The following is a 24,414-nucleotide window of genomic DNA, read 5'->3' on the forward strand; positions in this document are numbered from 1 at the left end:
GGGACTTGGGAGAAGGGGGAGAGTGGGGGCAGAATCTGGGGTCAAGTGGGGAGTTGAGCACCTCCTGGGCCCAGAGGAAGCCGGTGCCTGTAGTACACAGAAACAATGATACAATATGATAGGGGGTGATATCAGGGTACCAATGTCCTAACAGTTGTCAATATTTTAGTAGGCACTGTGGCAAAGGAGAGTTTTAAAGAGGGATTTGAGGGCAGATAATGAGTTAGTTTTGCAGCTGTCTATGGGGTTCTCCTCCGAAGCTTTAGGTGCAGCTTTGCAGAAAACATGAAGGTGTTTGTTTGAAAATTGAAATGAGTGGGTGATGGAGGCTGACTACATGGGCCAACTGGAGGTGGGAGTCAATATTTCAATTGTGAATGGGAGATGATAGGTATGGGGATATGCAATGTCTAGCCTTGCAAGTGAAGACAAGTTACTTATGTCTGATACAACAGAGAAAGGGAAGTCAATGGAGAGATGCAAAGAGAAGAGTGACATGGTCAAAGTGACAGCCTAGGAAAACAAGCTTTGCAGCTGCATTCTGAATGGACTAGAGTGGGGAAAGGCCAGAGAAAATTATGTTGCAGTAATCAAGATGCAAGATGACAAGAGCCTGGTCAAAAGTTTTAGCTGTGTGGAGAGATAGGAGAGGCTGCATCTCAGTGATTTTATGCAGAAAGAATCTGCAAGATTTAGACACAGCCTGGATGTGATGGTCTACAGAGTGCTCCAAGCCAAAAATGATGTCCAACTTATAGGCAAGATGAGTGACAGCCAAGATATTGGTGTTATCCACAGTGATCCAGAAAGGAAGTGGGAAGGGGGTGGGCTTGGAGGGAAAGATTAAAAGCCCTGGCTTAGCCAAATTGAGCTGGACATTTATGAGGAGATATCAGAGATACTGGCACAGTTTAAGTGTGGACAGAAGAAGAAACATCTGCAGTAGAGAGATAGATCTGTGAGCCATCAGCATAGAGATGGCAGTTGAGTTTGTGTCTAAGGATGAGATTACCCAGAAATAAGGTGCGGTGGGGGAAGAGAAGGGAATGAAAGACCGAACCCAGTGGAACCCTGTTACTGGGTTCATTCACCACTAGTGGGTGCCTCCTCCTGGTCACTCTGGGGATTAACTCCTTCCAGGTCTGGGACCCCTTTCTGCTGCTCACTTCACACCCTCCAGCCACTGTCTCCATCAATCTCTGCAACTTCAGGTGTTCCTTCTCCATGACTTGGCCCTCCAGCCAGGTCACTATACGTATTTGCCCCTCCTGGGGTATCAAAATCTCTTATCATTAGCAGCCTCTGGCACTCTTTCTATTCACTGCCCCTATGGTACCACTTCCCCAGTGGCTAGTAAGGGAACCTGGGCCTGCCCACTACTCTTGGTTCCAGCTCAGGGACACACTAATCAGCAGCCAAGGTCTGTTCCTTCCTGGATCTTACTGTCTTTTCCTGAGCCATTTCCTTACCTTCTAGCTCTCCCCGCCTCTCTGGGTTTGCCAACCTCACAACTCCCTCCTCCCCAGGAGTAACTGTAGGCTACTTGCGTCTGTAGCCCCAAACACACCTCCCTTTTTCCTATGAGCTCCCTGGCTTTACAGAGGGCCCGTCTATTCCCACACAGGTGCACATCCCCTAACTTGGGTTTTCCTCACAGTCTTAATTCTCCCACCTTATAGCCTAAAAGATTAATTGGCCCATCTGGCCTCCATTAACCCCTCTGGGGACAGTGTCAGGTGAACACCCCATCACAAACCCTCAGGGAAAGCTGCAGCAGGGATGAACTCCCTGAATATCTCACATTTTCCTCCTTTCTGGAAGCTGATCCCACTCTTGCACCAATTACATTGTTTGCCGAGTGCTGGCCAGACACCAGTGCAGATTTTGAATTAGATGAGTGGCCCATCTAGTAGCTGGGCTTGAGATACAATGTGGTTACCCCAGCATTTCCCAATCCCTCCTTGCGCCTTTTGATCCATGCCCTTCAAGTCTCCAGACAGATCCCTAGCACTTCCTAATACTTTCTGTTCCAATCCTGTCATCCATCACCTCTCTCTCTCACCCTAAATCCCAATCCAGCTCCTCATCTCCCTTTAACCTCCACGCCTCTCCATCCTGTAGTTCCTGACAAATGGAATTATTCATGCGGTGACCACATGGTCTGAACCTCATCATCTCCTGGTTACTTCACCCTCTCCTCCCTTTTAGTGGTTGTGCCCCTCCTCACTTCTTCTTATGAAAGGTGGCAGAGGAAAATAGCTCCCTGATCTTCCAGGGGGCACTGGTTGACTCCAGAGCTGAAGAGGATGTAAGAAAGAGGGAGCTGCCTTATGAAGAGGCAACCATCACATGTCCCCCACATTCCTCAGCTAGGACTGATGGGTAGCTGTATTGCCTGCTCCCATGGCAGAAGCAGGGATTGCAGAGTCCTTCAAAGCACCCAGCTCTTTCCTCACACTCCATGACAGATGGGAGGGAGCACTTCCTATTGTAGTTGGTTGGAGGGTTTCTCAACTTCCTGCCACTCTTCCCCTCACTGCACCCCTATGTATATTCTGCAGCTGTTACCCCTAGACATGCACACATTACCCTGCTCCATATGCAAGAAGCAGAGAAAGTGAAACTGATTTCAGTCATGAATTGTAAGGGACCTGGTTGCGATATGGAATTCTCTTTTCCAATTACTTTCTAGGTTTATAATCAAAAGAAGTTTTGCTAATCAGAATCAAACCAAAGAATTTTGTATTTCAAAATACTATGAACATTTTGGATCACACTGTGGACTATTAATTGCTGAAATCCATTCTCTTGTGTGAGTTAAAATATATTTTATTTTTATTTTATCTCATTTAGAAAACATGATTTAAAAATGGACCGTGCGACTGAAATCTTTCAGGCCAAATTACAGATGGAATGAATTTTCATGACTGAGCTATAAATCTCAAAAATAGAGTTTATGATGGAATTACTAAAGCAACATTAACTGAGGAGGTATGAATTATACTGCTATCATAATAGCCTCGTCATAACTCAATACTAAAAGGTAGTCAATATCTCTATTTTATTCTGACTGTTAACTAAGAATATTTCACACAAAAGATACAGAGCCCTGACATTACTTGTATCAATAAAGTGTCCTATACCAGTACTTTACAAAGAATATTGAAATACTGCATAGCTGTTACTGATTTGCAGACATGCACTAATGTAATACAATCACCCAACAATATAGAGAAACAAATATACTGGATGTAAAATAATTTAGCTGTCAGCACTATTCTCTTTGGTTCCTATTGACTGAACTCTCTATCTGCTGATCTGTATGCTATGAAACCAACTGCAATGAAAAAAGGATGCATAAAACTTTTCCCCATCAAAGCAATTCTTTGTCACCGTTCCCAGCTTTGGGACCACTGGGACACAGGCATGCCTTGATGGGTATTTGCCCCTGCGTCTGACCATCTTCTCAATATTTCACCAAAAGGGTGTTGTGTGTGATCTCTGCCAAAAGCTAAGAACTAGTTGATTTTCATGGTTATTGGGAGGTGTTGGCATGAGAAACAATTTTAGAGTTATGTAACATGTACGATATTGTGTTCCAATAAAACTTGTCAGCCAAGGTAGTGGAGTCTCAGACCTGAGTCAATCAACACTGAGAACAACAGACAGCCATGGAGCCAGACCAAACCAGCGTTTGCTGTCTGGACCAGATGCAGGTTTGAGCACTTACAGAGACAAAAAAAATGAAGGAAAGTCCTGAATAGGGAACCCTCTGGGCTAAGAGACATTAGTTTGTAACTATATAAGAGAAGACGAAAGGGCATAAGACATTATCCATTATGGAGGAGATACTCTACCAACAGAAATGTCTCATGACAGGTGGAACCTAGTTCTCTGGACTGGACAAGTTCAGTGAGGACTGACCATTGGGTAAGGAATATATTCCTAGAAAGGAAAGAAACGTGTTAATAATTATAGTCTACAGGTTGTGTTCTGTGTTTTTCTTTTACCTATAACCTTTTGTCTCCAAATCCTTTTACTTGCTTTTATTTGAATCTTTATCTCAAGCTCTCTTAAATAAACTTCAATTTGGTTTTACTATAGACACATTTTAAAAAAATAAACAAACACATTTAAATGCCTTATACTCAAAAGAGCGTTGAATGGAGGTGAAATCAGTGAAGTGGAGTGCCCTGTCTCCATGGAAGCAGTGGATCGGGGAATTCTGACGGCGTCCAGATGATAAGGGACTGGGCACTCCAACATAACAAAGTGGGGTGTGTAAACTGCTAGTTAGAGAGGATTTCCCCTGCTGGGCATAGACAAGACTCTCTCCTGCTGTGAGCAGGTGGTAGGGATTCACTCCTCAGTTAATTCTGAAAAAGTGTGTAAGCAAAGTGGTATAAGCAGAAGGATGTGCACCCAGTTTATGAGCTAACCAAAATTCATGCTCAAGGCACTTACAAAGTATACTGATATATATAACCTAAAGATTTAAAAGTAAGAAGGTTGGAAAAAGGAAAGAAAATAGTTATATTTTGTTATGTATTGTTTCTTTATTTCAGGAGAAGGAAATAGAACAAAAGACAGTGCAAAATGAACACACAAACAAGACACATATTCCAGACTGACTAAGCTATAATTTGAGCAGCTGTGCACTGATCGTGCATTAGCAGCTGCAGGGAAAAATGTCGAGGAAATGGTGTTTATGCTCAGGGAACAAGATAAGTTACATGTACAGCAGCCAGATCCCTCGGGAAGGAATGGTGCTGCAGGGAGTGCAGACTTGACTGCAACCACCCAGTGAGGGGGTACCAGCCTGGCACAGTCCTCAGTGAGGCAGACATTCAGCTCGTGGGGGCCTGACTGGAGATGGTGAAACTGGAAAAAGAACAAGAAGAATGCCTATGACAGAAAGCAGACAGCAGGTGAAGAGAAACAGGCAGCAGAAGAAGCTGCAGATTGGAGACTGTGGTAGTTGGATGACTGAAAGCATGGAGAGAGGGAGCGCAAGCTCAAAATGTCAGAATCACAAAATAAAAACCCACCTTCTGCAAGTAATCCTCCCCAGGGATCAACCAGCTGTGATAAACAATGCCCATGCTACGGGAAGGGGATTGCATCCAGGGATAGTTGTGCATCTTTGAGAGCATATGCAAATGACTGTCTTGCTTCCCAAACTGTCTGGGAAAGCTTTGCATATGTCTAATGATATGGATTGAGGGAGGCTATGAATTATCACAATTTAAAACAAAACAAAACATCTGTGTTGTAAAGGTTTCAAATCACCCCAGAGCCATATCACCTAATATTTAGAATTTAGATTGGAATCTGTTGCTCATAGATGGTGAGTAGATGCTTCACTTTTCAGCATTTCAAGCATGTAGGAGAAGAGGGATACTGGTGATCTCTGGAATTGGAAACAAAGCAGTTAACTCACTTTGCTTCCCTGCAGAAAAAACTCTGAGTGAACGCAGATAGTAGCTCTGCCACTTGTACTTTTTTGGCACGCTTCCCCCTAGGGGGGGACAGGGTCCATGCTCATGGTAGGGGTCTACTACAGATTACCTAACCAAGAAGAAGTGGTGGATGAGGATTTTTTTAAACAAGTAACAAAATCATCCAAAGCACAGGACTAGGTGGTGATGGGGAACTTCAACTACTCAGACATCTGTTGGGAAAATAACACAGCAGGGCACAGATTATCCAGCAAGTTCATGGAACGTATTGGAAACTATTTTTATTTCAGAAGGTGGAGAAAGCTACTAGGGGAAAGACTGTTCTAGATTTGATTCTGACAGATAAGGAGGAACTGGTTGAGAATTTGAAAGTGGAAGGCACCTTGGGTGGAAGTGATCATGAAATGGCAGAGTTTGTGATTCTAAGGAATGGTAGGTGGGAGGACGGCAAAATAAAAACAATGCATTTCAAGAAGGCAGACTTTAGCAAACTCAGTGACCTGGTAGGTAAGATCCCATGAGAAGCAAGTGTAAAGAGAAAAACAATTGAGGACAGTTGGCAGTTTTTCAAAGAGACATTATTAAGGGCAAAAGAGCAAACTATCCCACTGCGTAGGAAAGATAGGAAACATGGCAAGAGACCACCTTTGCTTAGCCAGGATATCTTCAATGATCTAAAAAAAAAAAAAAAGAGTCCTACAAAAAGTGGAAACTAGTTCAAATTACAAAAGATCAATATAACCAAATAACACAAGTATGTAGGGGCAAAATTAGAAACAAGCTCAAACTAGCTAGAGACATAAAGGGTAACAAGAAAACATTCTACAAATATATTAGAAGCAAGAGGAAGATCAAGGACAGGGTAGGCCTGTTACTCAATGAGGGGGAAAAACAATAACAGAAAATGTGGAAATGGCAGAGGTGCTTAATGATTTCTTTGTTTTGGTTTTCACCAAGAAGGTTGGTGGTGACTGGAGTCTAACATGGTGAATGTCCATGAAAATAAGGTAGCATCAGAGGCTAAAATAGGGAAAGAACAAGTTAAAAATTACTAAGACAAGTTAGATGTCTTCAAGTCACCAGGGCCTGATTAAATGCATCCTACAGTACTCAAGGAGCTGACTGAGGAGATATCTGAGCCATTAACAATTATCTCTGAAAAGTCATAGAAGATGAGAGAGATCCAGAAGACTGGAAAAGGGCAAATAAAGTGCCATTACATCAAAAGGGAAATAAGGACAACCCAGGTGTAGCAGGGTGCTGGTGCAAAAGCATCTAATTAACCCCTGCCCAGTCAGCTCCAACTAAAGGAAGCAGATGTAGTAAGAGGACGCCCTGAGATATAAAGCTTGGTATCAGAAGCCCAGAATGAGGTCTAAGGCCTGAACTAAAGTAATGGTCAAGACTTTGCTAACATAAAGCAAAGTTAAGCTGTGAGCCAGAGGCAGGCCCGGCTCACAGAAGCTGGCAAGGAAAGGGCTGATGCTGCAAGAAGATACATACCTAAAAGGTACTGAACACTAGATATCAGAACACTCCAATACTTGCACATTCCTCACATAACAAGGAACAAGCTGATCCATCCCAATGACAGGGCCAAAAGGGGAATGTGATGGATAGAGTTGTTTTGTTCGAACCAACATGTGCAAGATAAGAGGCGGCACCTTACTAGGTACAGAGGTTGTACCTTGCTACATAGAGGGGTTGCACCTCAATATGTCAGGAGTGATGTGTAACTTGTTTGTACCTGTGTATAAGAATACATCCCTGGGGCAGTGTCTTTGTCCAGCCTAGGGGGCAGTGGAAAGTCCTGCCACTGACTGAGCTGAGTCCATTGCCAGGGAGTACATATGTACTGGCTAGCAGCACCTTGGACTTCGTTTGCCTGGGAGCTGGAGATTGTGTTTCTCTTTGACAATAAACCTGGCTGACATCCCTTCATACTTTACTAGAGTCTGTGGTCACTGGGGGTTCTCTCGCGATCTGCTGTGTCAGCTATCTGCGCAGAGCTGGGACAGCACACAGAGGAAACACACGCACGCAGCCGATTGTTATCGACATTGAACAGAGCAGAGCACCACACTGGCAGCGTCTGACAACAGCAGATTGAGGCTGATGGAAAAGGCCTGATGCTGGCCTGAGGATTGACAACACCTGCTGGCCTGACAAGCCAAGGGCTATAAAGGCTGGGAGGGAACCAGAAGGCTGGGTGCAGCCATGAATAAGTTAGTCAGGGAGGGAACTGGAGGTCTCCTAGCTGAAGGCTGACTCTGCCTGTAAAGGAGGTGACTAATCCTGCAAGGCTATATGTATATATATATAAACACTGGTGGTGGGAGAACCTTGTGTAAATAAAGACACAGGTGTTGCACAGCCCTGAAGCCTCTCTGAGCCTTATTGGGGCAGCAAGCGAGCCCTAGAAAGAGAGGCTTAACTTCTGTACCTGGAAAAATAATGGAGCAAATAATCAAGCCATCAATTTGAAACATCTAGAAAATAATAAAGTGATATAAGTAACAGTTAGCATGGATTTGTCAAGAATGAATCATGTCAAACCAACCTGATAGCTTTCTTTGACAGGGTAACAAGCCTTGTGGATGGGGTGGGGGAAGCAGTAGACTTTAGTAAAGCTTTTGATACTGTCTCACATGACCTTCTCATAAACTAACTAGGGAAATGCAACCAATGTGGAGCTACTATAAGGTGGGTGCATAACTGGATGGTTAAGCATTGGAATAAATTGCCTAGGGAGACTGTGGAATCTCCATCGTTGGAGATTTTTAAGAGTAGGTTAGACAAACACCAAGATGGTCTAGATGATACTTAGTCTTGCCATGAATGCAGGGGACTGACTAGATGACCTCTCGAGGTCCCTTCCAGTCCTGTGATTCTATGATTCTATGGAGAAGGGTGTAACATACTTCTCTGTATATATCAGCTTGAGTAAACCTAGTGCTCTGTCAATATTTGTACCATCAACCTTGCTCTCCTCAAAGCACTTTCTAAAAATTCACTTCTTCTATTTACTGCTTTCAAGCCCTGTGTCAAAATCATAGCACTGAACTCACATTTACAAAATACATGTAGTACAATGTTGGAAAATGCCAAGCTTGGGGATGATCTCTGTGACAGCGGCCACTGGAAGCCCTCATGTAACCTTCGTCCAGATCATGTATCACAGAATCATAGCATATCAGTGTTGGAAGGGATCTCAGGAGGTCATCTAGTCCAACTCCCAGATCAAAGCAGGACCATCCCCAAAGAAATCATCCCAGCCAGGGCTTTGTCAAGCATGACCTTAAAAACCTCTAAGGAAGGAGATACCACCACCTCCCTAGGTAACCCATTCCGGTGCTTCATGATTTTTCCAGGGACTGAGGTGAGGCTGACTGGCCTGTAGTTTCCCAGGTCCCACTTCTTCCCTTTTAAAAAGATGGGCACTACATTAGCTTTTTTCCAGTCATCCAGGACCTCCCCCGATCGGAGTCTAAGCCCAGGATATAAATGCTAGCACATCTGCTTGTTACACTCCTATTATGTGGTGTCCAAAGACAATCTTTGATAAAAATGGAGTAAAATAAAGCCCACCCAAATCCTTCAATTTGAAAAAGTATTAGGGTAAAGAACTGGAGAAGCTTGTTAATTTGAAATATTCCTGTAAGCCAATGCTACTTAAGAAAAAAAATGTAGAAGATGAAATGCTACTACAAGTGACAGGACCAGAGTAATTCTGTGAGGACTGTGAATTGAAAGACAGAGCCATTCAAAAATATCATGAATACTGCAATCCATGCACAAATCTGTCACTTTGGAAAGGACATTTTCTTTACAACAAACCAACCATTGATTACAAAATAAAACCATTGATCATTGTGTTGCAGATCTACATAATAAAATTAATTCATGTCAATTTAAATAGTCAAGAGATGGACTAGATAGAGAGAGGGACGGACAGATCGGATTATTGTACTATAAGTGATAACCAGGTAAAAGCAAAGTTAGTACCAGAAATTGACTTGACTTTGAACAAAACAACTAATGTTTATATTTATGTGGGGTAGTGGAAACTGCTTTCTAAAAGGAAGTGTTAACTGTGAAACTGTTCCATGTTTCAAAGCTTGAAATGGAACCATTTTTTATTAAAGTTTGTGTTTTAAATGCTTTGTTTTAAGCAAATGAAATTGTTCAATAACAATTTTAACATGATTTTAATAAACATATTGTGACATTGCACTCCATATGTTTTATGTAAATATGCTTATAAGTGTGAATATGATGTAACTAGAATATGCTTTATGCAAAAGGTATCATAACAAAGGTTATAACCTACTGAATATATTCCACCTATTTGTATGCCTGTGTCATTCTTGTATCTGAAGCTAGAAATATGAAGCATAACTCTGAGGTCCTATTGTAATTATGCAGCGTGTGGGCCATTAGTGGTGGTTTACAGTCTTGATGGCTCCCATTGACTAGGACAATTGGTTGTAAATGGTTTATTTGCCTGCAAGTCTTTCTGTGTACATGTGGGCCAACCCAGGAAGAATGGAGACTTCATTATCACCTGATAATGAAATCCATCTTATATCTTGTACTTTTCCATTTAGAAGGAAAGGTGGGGACCCAGGGAGACAAAAGATTCCCACCTCATGCCAAAGCTATAAAAGGGGGTGGAGCAGGACAGAGGGGGAAACCCCTGCTTACCACCTGAGATGTTTACTGAATCTAACAAGGACTGTACCAGGTGAAAGAATTGGACCCATACTAGGAAGGGTCTAGTCTTTAAAAGAAGCTTATTGGAACATCTTTGAAGGTGAGATATTACTTGTAATCAGTTTCTTAATGTATTAGGCTTAGACTTGCGTGTTTTTTTAATTTTGCTTTGTGACTTACTTTGTTCTGTCTGTTATTACTTGAAACCACTTAAATCCTATGTTTTATACTTAATAAAATCACTTTTGTTTATTAATAAACCCAGAGTAAGTGATTTATACCTGGGGGAGCAAACAGCCGTGCATATCTCTCTATCGGTGCTAAAGAGGGTGGACAATTGATGAATTTACCCTGTATAAATTTTATACAGAGTATAACACATTTATTTGGGGTTTGGATCCTACAGGGAACTGCGTGTCAGGTGCTGGAGTAAAGTAACCTGCTGAGCTGTTTTCAGTTAAGTCTGCAGCTTTAGGGGCATGGACCGGACCCTGGGTCTGTGTTGCAGCAGGCTAGTGTGTCTGGCTCAACGAGGCAGGGTTCTGGAGTCCCAGTCTGGCTTGGTAAATGGGCTCAGAGGTAATTTCAGCACATCATGTGACAGTCACACACATCAATTATAAAAATGTAGCAAAAATGTTATGGTAACTAGTGAATAAAATTGAAAATTTGGCAGATGTTGAACATTTTGCATGTGGAAAGTTATGGATTTTTTTGTCTTTTAAGGCCATAGTTAGCCAGAAAAAAAACTTTTCAAGAAGATAATTTTGATCAGCTATTGCGTAAAAAGCAGTGAAAGAACTGAATAATTAAAATAGCATAACTATAGAAAGATCAGGAACCAGATGTATTTTCATTAACTGTGGAGGTAATCACAATACAAATGTGTCCTGTACAGGAGATGTGATGTCATGCATACAATAAATGTGATTTGTTTCACAAAAGTGAATCATTCTCAGCAGAAGTTGAAAAGACACAGTAAAGCAAAATACATTCATTAACATGCAGCAGGTAGATGAAAACCTTTTTTCCTGACTATTGTATCCATCTGTCATCTTAGACACATTTTTAGTTCTTTAGGACAGGGACTGTCTTTGGTTCTGTTTGTACAGCACCTAGCACAGGGGTCGGCAACCCTTCAAAGAAGAAGAGCCATTTTTTTTGTTTTTGTCTTTGACCAAAATATTTCGAGATCTGCATCACATGCAAAGCTACTTGTAGAGTTAGAATTTATAAACTAATAATAATTGAACACATTAAAGTTATTATTACTCACCAAAACTTGTAATGCAACTTCTGCCACTTGAATTTGAATACAAACAGGAGGGGGGGCTCTGGGCTGGGGTAGGGGATTAGGGTGCAGGAGGGGGTGTGGATCCTGGGAGAGAGTTTGGAAGCAGGAGAGGGTTCTGACCTGGGGCAGGAGGTTGGGGTGCAGGAGGGGGTGTGAAGTGCAGTCTCTCGCTGGGAGGCACTTACCACAGGCAGCTCTCGGCCCGCAGCGCAGTCTTCCAGTCTTGGAAGTGGCTGGCTGCTGACATGTCTCTGCTCCCCCGTGGTGGGGGGGAGGCAGCTCTGTGCATTTTCCCCACCTCCAGCACTGTCCTCACAGCTCCCATTGGCCAGTTCCCAGCCAATGGGAGCTGCAAGGGTGGTGCCTGCAGGCGTGGATAGTGCAGGGAGACCTGCTGCCCCTCCTCCCCCAAAGGGTGAGCAGAGACTGCCAACAGCAGCCAGCTGCTTCCGGGAGCAACGTGGGGCCAGAGCTCTGCTAGCTGGGAGCCCCCTGTGGTAAGCATCTCCCAGCTACAGCCTGCTCCTCACACCCCCTCAAAAAACAGCTGCCCACAAGGGGGTTGCCAAAGAACTGCATGCGGCTCTGGAGCCGCAGGCTGCCGACCCATGGTCTAGCACAATGGTTTCCTGGTCCATGATTAGAGCTTCTAGGCACAACACAATATAAATTATTAATAATAACAACAGGAAATGTTGAGTCATTTCTCTTTGGTATCCATATAGGAAAATTCCTCACCACAGGAAAGGCCACCAAATAACTGGCATTGATAATCATGTCCCAGATCCCCATTGCAGCTTTCCCCTATTGACTGCTTGGCCCAGAGACTGAATCCTTTCCTGAGACCTTCTGTCATTCAAGCAATTAAGTCATTTGATTTTAGTTTGATCAACAAGTGCAGCACCGCTCCATTTTTTTAAATTCCAACAGTCCTTAGTGACTGACAATTCCAAATAAACACTATTAATAAATCATTACTCTGTAACTAAAGACCAGGCTTTCAGGAGTACTTGTCAATTGCCTACCACAGGAAATCTCTCAGGAATATTTGTCATTCTCACAGTTACAATGCAACAGAAGAGCAACCATTTGAGACAGCTAAGCTAAAGCATGAGGAAAAACAGGAGCACACTGGTTTAGGACTGGTAGTAACTAGTGTTTCTTTATTTGCACTAAGAATGCAAAAAAGCAGAAAAAAATTACTTACAGCCTCAGTTCCCTAATGAACATTTGATGGAGTGCAACAAGAAAAGATTTGTGAAAACTACAAGGAATAAGAGATGGGGGGAAATGAAAAGGAACAGAAAATGTGCTCCTTTTTACCTCCCACCTCTGCCTACAGGTGTCAGATGAGGTCCAAAATGTCATTCATATAATTATTACCGTATCTGGTTAAAAGCAGTCTCAGCATAGCTGATCTGATTGTGCACTAATGGCTGTGAAAGCATGATAAGGAATGTGCACAATAAAAGTATCTGCCCCTTACAGTATTAGCAGATGGGGTGACTTATTAGATAATCTTAAACTGCTCGAAAGTGCAGAGTTTTTGTTGTTACAGGTTAACACCAAATGTCAACTTGGACACGGGGTAATTAAAGCATCTGCTGTCAGGATTATTTCTCCTTGTGTTGTTACCTGAACATCCCCTGACTTTTTTGAGAAAGGTTATTAAATCTTGGGATTCAGAATGAAAGATATTCAGAGAAGCTTTTCTTCTTTGTCAGTGTCTATTGTAAGAGACTATACTTTGTATCCATCCTCTTTGCTGGGAAGATGACAATCGACTCACAGATAGTCAGCAACTACATTTTGGTTCCAGCAAGAATATTTCAAAAAATAAATAATGGTTATTGTTTCAAAAGTAGTCAAGAAACTACAGGAGTCTGGTTGCCATCTATTAGCACTGCAGAAACATAGTTAATACTGCAGATGCAAGAATGCCTGAAGCCACCAGGTCTCTGGAGAGCAGCATTCTTCCTCATCTGTCTCAATGTTTCAGGAAATTTCACTAGACTTGTTGCATCCTCCACTCCACTACCCTATCACCCTCTTCCTTGAGGTCCATAGTGTAAAACACATAGCAAATTACTTACCCTGCATACTTCATCCCAAAGTATTTGCTCTCTAAACCATTGCTTTCACCTATCCAAAGTGCTAAATATTGTGATTAGTAACTATGCACAAATGTGACAAAGTTACTGAAAAGAAAACAAAATGCAACACCTTGCTTTGAAATACGGGTATGAATGGAGGTATTTCTAAACTGTGATAGAAGTGGAGCTGCTCTGTAATAATTTATGAATATTATATATTATAAAATATGTTATCAGGATATTTACTGCATTATAAGCCCGTCGGTTCGGGCCTCGTCCCCCTCAGGTGCAGCGGGGAGCCAGGGCGCCTCCTTCTAGGCAGCGGGACGGGTTCCATGCCGGTCCTATACTTGAGGGTCAAGCAAAAAAGGTCTATGGGCCCTGGCCCTTAGACAGGGCGGGCACCAAACAGTTCGGGCTCTGACCCTTTGGGGCAGGGCAGAGCAGTAACAAAGTCTAGAGGCCCTGGCCCTTAGGCAGGGCGGGGCAACAAACAAACCGTAGCGCAGCTCAGGGCTTCTGGGTGAAGGGGGAATTCTGCCACCCGGTTACGGGTGGCAGGGGGAACGCAGGCCCACCCACTCCTCTGCGTTCCAGCCCGGGGCCCTGGTAGCGGCGGTTGCCGCTAAGGCAGTCAATGGGGATCCGGACCGAAACACACTGACAGGGTGATCAGTAGGGCTCCCAACCGAAACACACTGACAGGGTGGTCAGTGGGGATCCTGGCCGATACACACAGCCATAGGCTCGGGGCCTTCTGCGGCCTGACTGTAGTCAGCCGCCCCCGGGCTACTTCCAACTTCCCCCTCCCTTGGTACCTGTCCTCCGTCGGGGTAGTCCTGCGGGTCCCAGACCATAGGTTCCTCGGAGACCGGGGGGGAAGCAGGCTCTGGTGGCTCCTCCGGCCAGCGGGCGCAGGGTAGTTCAGGCTGAGGGTCCTCAGGATACCCGGCGCGGGGCAGGTCCAGCCAGCGCTCCTCTGGATACTTGGCCCGAGGTAGGTCCGGCCAGCGCTCCTCGTCTGGGCCTCCATGTCTGTATCTCTTCGGCAGGCCTGGGCTTCAACTTCGGCGGCCTGGGCTCAACTGAGCTCTGGGCCCTGGCTTTTATACTTCCTGTCCCGCCCCTTGACTTCCGGGGGGCGGGAACAGGCGGTACTGGCTCCGCCCACGGAGGTGCCTGCTCTGGCTCTTCCCCCTCAGGTGCGGCGGGGAGCCAGGGCGCCTCCTTACATGCATGAATATGTTGGTTTAGTAATAAGGGGATTGTCAGGGAAAAACAAATGAGAAGAAATACAATGTCTCAAGATAAACCACCCCTTGGTAAATACTTTAGGGTTATTAAGAGACATGAGTGAGTTAAAAAGGGACTCTCTCAAGTGAGAGGGAGGCCATTGTTGACAGAGACATACACTGGGTGCCTGAAGGAAATTAGGCCTGCCTAAGTGATCATCAGGGGATGGTAAGCCTTAGGTAAGTTAGACATGAGTAGATGGTTTGTTCTTTTAAAATCCTTGTTTGCTAATTGTTTTGTTTCTACTGTGGTAAATAAAATAATACTTTTGTTTTAGGAAGACTGCCTGGTCACTATGCATACCACTGATCACAGACTGCAGAAGGGAAGAACCACAGATGCTGAACCCAAGAGGACTTGCTAGGTACGCGTGGTTAATACACAGGGTCTAGTCTAAGAGTGGGAAAATTGAGGAATTCCACCCCAGGAGGGGGAAAAGCACAAAGGCCTGACACCTGAGGGGATGCACTTAGAGAGACAACAAAGGGGACAGAGTTGCAGCTAGTACTGCAATCGAGACAAATATATTTCCCAAATTCTTCCCAGATCAATATATATATATGCCATGGTTTGGCTTGGATAACCCTATTATATGTTCAAAATCCGAAAGATGTTGGTTTTCCTCAAAACTGTCAGTATAATTTCAATGCTTCACTTCTGCAAATATGTCCACTTAGGATTTCATGATTGTTATGCTGCCCAGGATGGCTGCTCAGAACTTTATAGAATCAGATGGGATAATACTTATACAGTAGAACCTCAGAGTTACAAACACCAGACTTACAAACTAACCAGTCAACCAACCATACACCTCATATGGAACTGAAAGTATGCTATCAGGTAGCAGCCTAAACAAAAAAATTAAAAAGCAAATGCAGTATAGTACTATGTTAATGTAAACTACTAAAAAAAGGAAAAGTTAAAAATAAAAAGATTTGACAAGGTAAGGAAACCGTTTCTGTGCTTTTTTCATTTAAATTAAGATGGTTAAAAGGCAGCACTTTTCTTCTGCCTAGTAAAGTTTCAAAGATGTATTAAGTCAATGTTCAGTTGTAAACTTTTGAAAGAACAACCATAACATTTTGTTCAGAGTTACGAACATTTTGGAGTTGCAAAAAACCTCTACTCCCAAGATGTTTGTAACTCTGAGGTTCTACTGTATTCCAAAAGCTAAGACCCTACCACTTGAGTTGCAGGAGAATCTTGGTTTAGCTGTAGGAGTGTATAGTATAGCATATTTAGCAATCCTTTCATTATTGCTGAATTCTGGCCAGGATTAAAAGACACCCTATGTGGGTAAATGATTTATGAATTAGAAAGGCAGAAAGGATAGCTGGCATTCAGCAGCTGGAATAAAGAATTATCTAGACATTCATTACAGCTGAGAATTGTCTCTTCTGTGATGCTACATGGAGCAAAAAGGCTGTAACACACAGATAAGCAGTTCTGATTCCATTCAGTAGAAGCCAGTGGTGTACACCTGCATAAACATGAACGCGTGCACATACACACTCAGTGAGATTATTACAGTGCGTAATTATCAAACATTTTGCCATATCTATCCATCTCTGTCTGCATTTGTCACTATATATATAAAGAGAGAGAGAGAAACAGAAGATGCTTTCTCTGAGCCATGGACAGTGCTTTTCTGCTCTGTCTGATCATATACTATCCCAACTTCACTTAACTTCAGGCAAAAACTGCATTTCCTTTAATAACTTCATCCTGTAACATCAAAAAAGTACCCTGAGGTAATCTTATTCTTGATGAAAGGAGCTATACAACTACAAAGTCTTATTTTTTTAAAAATACTAAGTACCCTCGTTTCCTTATTAACCAGTCTATTGACCTGCATACAAAATTCTAGCCAAGGTGAGATATTAAATCCAGAACTTTGGCAACGCTAGTGGGTCTGTTATAACTAAGATGACTGACGTCACCACGAATTAGAGATTTTACAGGGAAATAGATGATACTACCATTAGGTTAGAGGATGCAAAAGTAATCCTGAGCTCATATGTAATTATAATTACATATATTAGATTCTTAGGATATTTTGGAACATTATTTTATTTTTTCTATTTAGAATCTATGTCCCAGGTTGGAACAGGTAACTACACAATAATCTTGTTTTCTTTTCAGTTACGAGATTTTGCAGGGGAAAATCAACACAAGACAAAAAAACAATAACAAACACCACTGGAATTATACAGCTTGATATGTGCTAGTAAGCAGTAAAAAAGAAGCAAAGGAAAAATATGTGGTAAATAGAAGACTAAAGATGACAATTTTTTTCTTTTCATTTAAAATAACTTTACTTTTTATGTTGAATCAGCACATTTTAAACTTGTATATGTTATTGTCTGTAGGAATGGCTAGGTAGGGAATTCATAATTGGTTATTTAGTCAATTCCCACTTAGCTGTCTTATAAAAACTTGGTATATGCACTAAGGAGTGTCTGTGAAAATGAAACCCTGCAAAATAACTGAACCAAAAATTAGATGTCACATTTTAATAAACAATGGTGTCTAATTATGGAAGAATATGTACTTACTTGCCCAGCGCAAAGCACTCCATCTTAACGGTAGTTCCCTTTGCAGCTGTAACTGTATAAGGAAAATGGACCTCAATTTTCGGCTCATATTCCCCCATCACACCTGGGAAATAAAGAATGGTCTTTAAAAATAAAATGAATGTCACTACTTCTTTCCAAACCTAGAGACTTTATTGTGAAAGCCACTGTGGCGTGATTCTTAATAGCTATACAGCGATAAAGCCTGTGGTGGGGGGAAATAGCTTACATTAGTTTGACTTGCTCTGCTCAAATCCTATTCATCCTCTATTTGATGGTATTTTCAGTGCTATTAAAACAACAGCACTTTTAAAAGAAAAGATTTATTTCCTCAAATATGAGTTCAAATTATGTTTCAAAAGATTGCCGTGTACAATCAATTCTAGAGGGTTGGGAAATTTTGTATACAATAGCTTTGTCCATTTAATGATGCAGTGGTGGTTAGTATGGATAAATCAACAAAAAAACTTAGCAAATATCCTCTTAGCAGCCAGACAATATAACACGTCCCTTTATATCAAAGCCATCCTGACATTTGTACGAAAGCAGTCAAATGGTGTGAAAGCATGTGTCTTTCTCATCAAAAATAATGTACAACCTCACAAAGCTCTCCTAAAATTTCAGATGCATGGCTATCATTATTTATTTAAGTGCTGACAATGTGCTCAGTGCTGTTAAAGATGTACAGTAAAGACATTCTGGGTCCCTTAATAAACTAGATATTGAAATCAATGGAATTACTCTTAGGTGTAACTGACAGCAGAATTTGACTTGCAAGAGGGAATTGAGAGAAGTTTAGGAATTGGAAATGAGCAGTAAATGGAGAAAGATTATGTAAGGTGCGGTGAGGAGTTTTAATTTGACAGAGACTGAGATTGCGTTAGAGTGGCTGGTGAGGAGTATGACTTTAGCTGTAGTGGTTTGGTTAGATTACAGATGTGGGCACGAGAGGGAGATAGCTGAGAAATGGGGAGGCTAAAGGGGAAAGTTACACTAACCATGTTAGGATTGCTCCAGGCATGGACAAGGTTCTTGATCATGAGGAAACTGAGGAAAAAGGGAATTTAGGTGATATCAAAGATGCAGCAGTAATTGGACTAAGGGGCTGGTCCAAAGTCCATGCAAAAATTCCCACTGAATTCAAGAGTGGGTAGTAGGAACCAGTGGGAGGCAAAACAAGGAAACAAAAGAGTGATATTAGGGAAAGAATGGGAGATATGAAGAGAAGAGAAAGGAAAAGAACATGGAAGACAGAAGAGGGTATGTCTACACTACTTGCCGGATCAGCAGGCAGCGATCGATGGGTCATGTTTTGTTGCTACAATTGACTATTGTCCCTGCAGGCAGTGATCGATCCAGTGAGGGTCAATTTATTGCATCTAATCTAGACACAATAAATTGACCCCCAAGAGCTCTCCTGTGCTCCATCGCTGCAAGAGGCGCAAGGAGAGTCAACAGGGAAGCGGCAACAGTCAACTCACCGCAGCGAAGACATGATTTGACATGTGAAGACACTATGGTGTGTGGGTCTAAGTACATCAGCTTATTTGCATAGCTGAAGTTGTGTAACTTAGATCGATCCCCTTCCTCCTCCTCCTACCCCCGCATAGACCAGGCCAGAAAGAGAGTGAATCTTGAAGAGGGGAGAGAGAGAAGAGAGGTTGAATGGTAAGAGGTTGTTGGAACAAACAACTAATTTGCTGAGAGAAAATAATGCCTAGAATTCAAATGGTAAAAGCCCTTTACTGATGTCACTGTGATGTTACTTGTCAGAGGATGTAGGCCAAGGAGCTCCAGCTGGGTCATGTTCTGTTCCTTCAATTGACTATTGTCCCTGCAGCTCCCTGTGGGTGGCTCTATTTCTGGCAGGTCCTGCTTTGTGTCTCCCACATCCATGTGGTATGGAGTTAGGGTAGGGTGACCAGACAGAGAATGTGAAAAATCGGGATGGGGGCTGGTGGGGTAATAGGAGCCTATATAAGAAAAAGACCCCAAAATCAGGACTGTCCCTAAAAAAATCGGGATGTTTGATCACCCTAAGTTAGGGAGAAGTGCTGAGGCCTGATGTCCCTGCATAGTGCAAGCAATTTTTCTAACTGCCTTAGGAAATGTGCATTTAAATACATTTTGGGGACCTAGAGTTAGTTAGAATACTTGAAGACAGCTGATGTGAGAATCAAATAGCAATGAAAGTAGAACAGAAAGTATATATTCTAACTGAAAGAAAGTCATACATTAGTGGCATAAAATGTTTCTTGCATACACCACACCCAGATAACTTAATTCCATAATGTTGCTATATGAATATCACTGGATTGCTTTACACTAAAATATACTTACATACAACTATACCACCCATATGATGTACTCTCTTCAAAATTCACAGACTAAATAGGGTTAAAGGGAAGTGTTATTTACTCCTTCACATAACACAAGAACTAGGAGGTCAACCAATGAAATTAACAGGCAGAAGGTTTAAAACAAACATAAGGAAGTACTTCTTCACACAACATAGAGTCAACTTGTAGAACTCATTGTCAGGGGATGTTCTGAAGGCCAAATCTATAACTGTGTTCAAAAGAGATTTAAATAAGTTAATGGCTATTAGCCTAGATGGTTGGGGATGCACCCCTATGATCTGGGTGTCTCTAAACATCTGACTATCTGAAGCTGGGGCTGAACAACAGAGGATGGATCACTTGATAAATGCCATGCTCTGTTCATTCCCTCTGAAGCGTCTGGCACTGGCCACCATCAGAAGACAGGATACTGTGACAGAGGGACCATTGGTCTGACCATTCTTATGTTCTGATGTTCTTATGAGTCAGCTCAGTGCTTGAACGGGAAACTGCTAATAAACATTCAGGTACTGCAGTGATGTTGGTACATTCTTGTCTCTAAATAAGTACTGAATCAATGTCCCAGCCCAGTTTTATAGGCACTATGCATTTGTAGAGAGACTATCTCTTGTATCAGTGCAAAACCAAGGTCTTGACCCCTTGCAATCATAAAAAATTCAGTGATATTTTTGCAAAAGTATGAACATAATCCCAGTGTCCTGGCCAAATTCCAAGAGGGGTAATTAAAAGCCAGCTAACTAAAATGTTCCTGAATGTATGATTCTTCACTTTCTGTACTAAGCCAATTTGTTGTTGTATGCTATTAAACAATTGTCTTGTTTTACCTCTGAAGTGGTTGCACTTTCAAAAGGAATGAAATAATCATTGTCTCTCAATTTGTACAGTGCTTAGAAAGTTTGGAAGACACTATTGGTTTGGAAGACACTATTGGTCAAATTCTGAGGCCCAAATTCAGCTTTTACTCACCCTTCACTCAAACAAACACCCTTTAATTGGAACTGCCCTGTGTAAATGTAAATATCAGGTATTTTGTGTTGACACATTCAGGTCATGTCCTAAGCAGATGCTGATCTGTCAACATTTTGTACCATGTCATGTTAATGTCAGCTATTGTAATGTAAACAATGGGTCATCCTTATTGCAGACACTCACTGTGAGATGTAAGCAGAAGAATTATGCTACCCCTTGTCACTCCACCAGGTTAACACTGTTCCTGAGAGGAGATTGGGAAAAGAAAGGAAAGTCTACTATTTCAAAAGGGTATTTTTCATTTTTATTATTTATGATCTTGGAATTCAGGGAGACTGCTAGATTTATCTGAGTATCAAGGGCAAATTTATCAAGGGCTTGTTTTCCTGTGTTATAGTATAATTGCTTTGCATGACTGTGGTACCTCGCTCCAGCTTGTTTTTCTTTCCTATTTCTGCTCTGGTCACTATGATTCAGCAACAACAATCTAGACAGGATTTGCATTTTCATCTGCAGTTTCATTTCATTTGTATCATAAATGTAGGAAGGTGATAAAATAAACCTGAATGTTTAACAAATATAGACTGCATATATAATGTGTAAGTCAATCATTTTCAAGCATGCCTCTTTTTTAGATATTTGTTTAAGTGCTTCCTAAGTCATCAACAGCTCTAGTTATCAAACCAGAAATGTAAATCTATACTGTATATGCAGCTTTGGTAGTGCAGGGTGTAGCCCTAAGGTTTAATCTGCTTGCTTGCATAGATATATCTTTTCTTATAAATTTGAGTATTTGATGTAATAGGTTTACAGATTTATATTAAAAATAAGTTTGGCTGAAATGCAAGAGACCTACAGGCCAAAACCCTGTATGTTAAACTAAGGCAAAGTTAGCACATTTTGGGACCCTTTACCCAGAAAAGTAAAAATAGATAAAACACCCACACAGATGTCTAGAGACCTTTTACCTAAACCAATAGACAATGAAGGATGGCAAAGGTGATTTTTCAAAGTTGTACCCACAGACTTAACAAGTACACCACAAATGCATACATACCTGTCGTCCATACACATCTACAGACTAGCCTATGGGTAAGTGTACCCTAACATTTCCGGGGGGGAAGGATAAAATTTGGGCTTAAGAGGAAGGATTTCCGATCAATGCCCTATAAAACGGCGATTCATCTCGTCATTTTAGAGGCAATTTACCCATCTATCTACTCTTCATTGTCTCCATCTTCAATAATGTATTGATGTTACCCATCTAACAATGGCTACTAACTATTAATAGGCCATACTTTATTTCTTTTCAAACTTTAAGTTTTAACGGGACTAGGCTAAGCTTAGTTTCCCTACGCTTTATTTCAGTTTAAGGTTTATCGAGTTAAGTTAGAGAGTAAACAGCTTTAACAGCTTTGCATTAGTTTCCTCTAGCAGAGGTGTGAAGCCGAAACCGCCAGAGGCATGGTCCTGTATCTTCCAACACCAGGTTATTAAAACAAGAGTGTGAGTATTAACCGAAGTTTGCAGCACATAATATTGTATTATCATATGTATCTCTTGAATAACAGTAGTACAATTGCAACTCTGTAATTCTAACTGTTTTACTATCTGCTTACGATTTCATTGATTTTAATAAAAGGTCTTTATGACTATATCTGTCTCAGTGTAAGCTTCCTGTCATACCCCCAAAGGTCCTTTTATAAACTCTTGAAGCCTGATTCAGGATGAACTTTTATCTTCTGATCAAATAAATTGGCAAGCCTAAACCCATACTAATTAATATCATAATAATAATAATTTTTGTTAATTAAAATTAATTACATTAAATTAAATTAAGCAGATAAATCAGCATTACTAACACACCCAAAATCAGGCTACGAGGGCTGAAAAATTTTATAGCACATACAGTAAAAACATAGTATACAATTCTAAAATAATAACAGGGAAACTGCAGAGAACACATGACCCAAATATTATGGTTCAGGGGCAAGATGCACCTATGATTCCTTCTGTCTCTTCATAAACATTCTTTCCAAATAACAGGACTTTGTCTGCACTTTTCCCAGAGTGGAAATCCATGGTTCATTCCATGTTAGACTGGATCACCAGGCTACAACACCTCATGTCACCAATCATATATCCCTCAGCTGGCCCAACTGGATTTATGTCCAGTTATGGAATACTCTCTGGGAGTTTGTGATCAATATGAAATGCAGTTCCTCAGCACAGCTTCTTCAGAAACAGATACGATGCAGTCAAAGAAATTAAATATGCAGAGAGATACAGGTTAAAACAGTCAAAACCTAAACTCATTCGAAACTTAGCTTTCCCTTTTCCTTCTAGTTTGAGCAGGTCTTTGCTTATTCCAGCCCCCTCTTTTTAGATCTGAGGATCAATATTCATCTCTCCTGACATCCTCTGTGCCTCAGAGTTTCTCCACTGTTTGCTTGTCAAGCTGCTTTTATCAGGACCAAAGCTCATTGTTTCAGTGTCCCACCAGGATCTTCCCCCAGGGAACCTTGCCAGGCAGAGTTCAGTGAAAATGAAACTTCAAAGGGAATGAAACCTGTAGTGTCATGTCCAGCAGTGCCAACAGGACCACCTGCTTTCCAGGCCTAAGCGCAGCCAGTCATAGCAGGAATTAACTCGTTATCAGTCACATAACCAGTAACACAATAACAATCAAATAAACATAGACACATAATATGTATAAAGGTACAACTTGTTTCCCCGTTTGTAACACTGAGATAAGATGCCTCCACATTTGCTAAACAGAGTATTTCTTAACCACAAATAAGTGCATTTAAGAAACAATGAAGCCAAGAAAATCAAATTTAACCTCAGCATTTCCCACTTAATAAAAAAGAAGGATGGGTTCAGTGGCTAGGGCACTAGCCTGAAACTCAGGAGACCTGGATTAAATTCCCTGCTCCGTCACAAACTTCCTGTGCTTTCCTGGGCAAGTCCCTTAGGCTAGGACTTATGAAGGGACTTAGGTGTTGCAATGCTGAGAGCCACAGTGCCTAACTTTTAGGCACATAGAAAATCACAGGAAGAACACTGTGATCCACAAAGCCAAGTTAGGTGCCTAGATGCATTCCCTCTAAGGTGCGCACCAATGCAGAAGCACAAGTGGGCATCAAGGGCTGTGCACCTAATTAATGGAGCCGCACAGGTATGCAGCCACAGGTGTGCCTGGACCTTGGCAAGGATGTGTAAGGTGAGGTGGGGGGAATAGGGTGTGGGTTGGGGCGGTGAGGTGGAGGAGGGTTGGGAGCTTGGGGCAAACAAGGCTGTGGTGGCTGGGGAGAGATGCCTCTTTCCCAGGTCCAGGACTGCAGCAGGGAGAGATGCATCTACGCAGCTCCGGGGCTGCAGAGAAGAGAGATGGCTGGGAGGAGTCCTTGCTCCCTGCCGTAGCCCTGGGACTGGGGGGGTGCCCATTCAAATCCCCAAACCTATCCCTCCCAAGCTCCTTGCTTCAGGGTTTGTGAAGAGCCCATAGAGGTCAGTGTAGATGACAGAATCATTCCTTTGTGTGACCACAGCTCTCATTAATGTCATTGTGCCACCACAGTGGTCTTCAGTGTGACCCCTTTTCTCTCCTGGGCTGTCTCAGCTTTGTTATAGTTAAAACATATATATATATATATATTA

At 42.0% G+C, this 24,414-nt stretch overlaps 1 protein-coding gene and 1 long non-coding RNA gene across 2 annotated transcripts in view; one reads left to right on the forward strand and one right to left on the reverse strand.

Moving 5' to 3' along the window:
- LOC142046123 (uncharacterized) overlaps positions 1 to 24,414 on the forward strand; it is a 771,893-nt gene that overhangs the window by 378,652 nt on the left and 368,827 nt on the right. The window lies entirely within an intron of this gene.
- Positions 1 to 24,414, reverse strand: part of CNTN5 (contactin 5) — a 1,078,547-nt gene that overhangs the window by 249,392 nt on the left and 804,741 nt on the right. The window contains exon 9 of the mRNA XM_075061721.1: positions 17,408 to 17,510. Coding sequence (XP_074917822.1) covers positions 17,408 to 17,510 — 103 coding nt within the window. The remainder of the gene's footprint in view (positions 1 to 17,407; positions 17,511 to 24,414) is intronic.

Source organism: Chelonoidis abingdonii, chromosome 1 (assembly GCF_003597395.2).
Source record: "Chelonoidis abingdonii isolate Lonesome George chromosome 1, CheloAbing_2.0, whole genome shotgun sequence".
NCBI lineage: Eukaryota > Metazoa > Chordata > Testudines > Testudinidae > Chelonoidis > Chelonoidis abingdonii.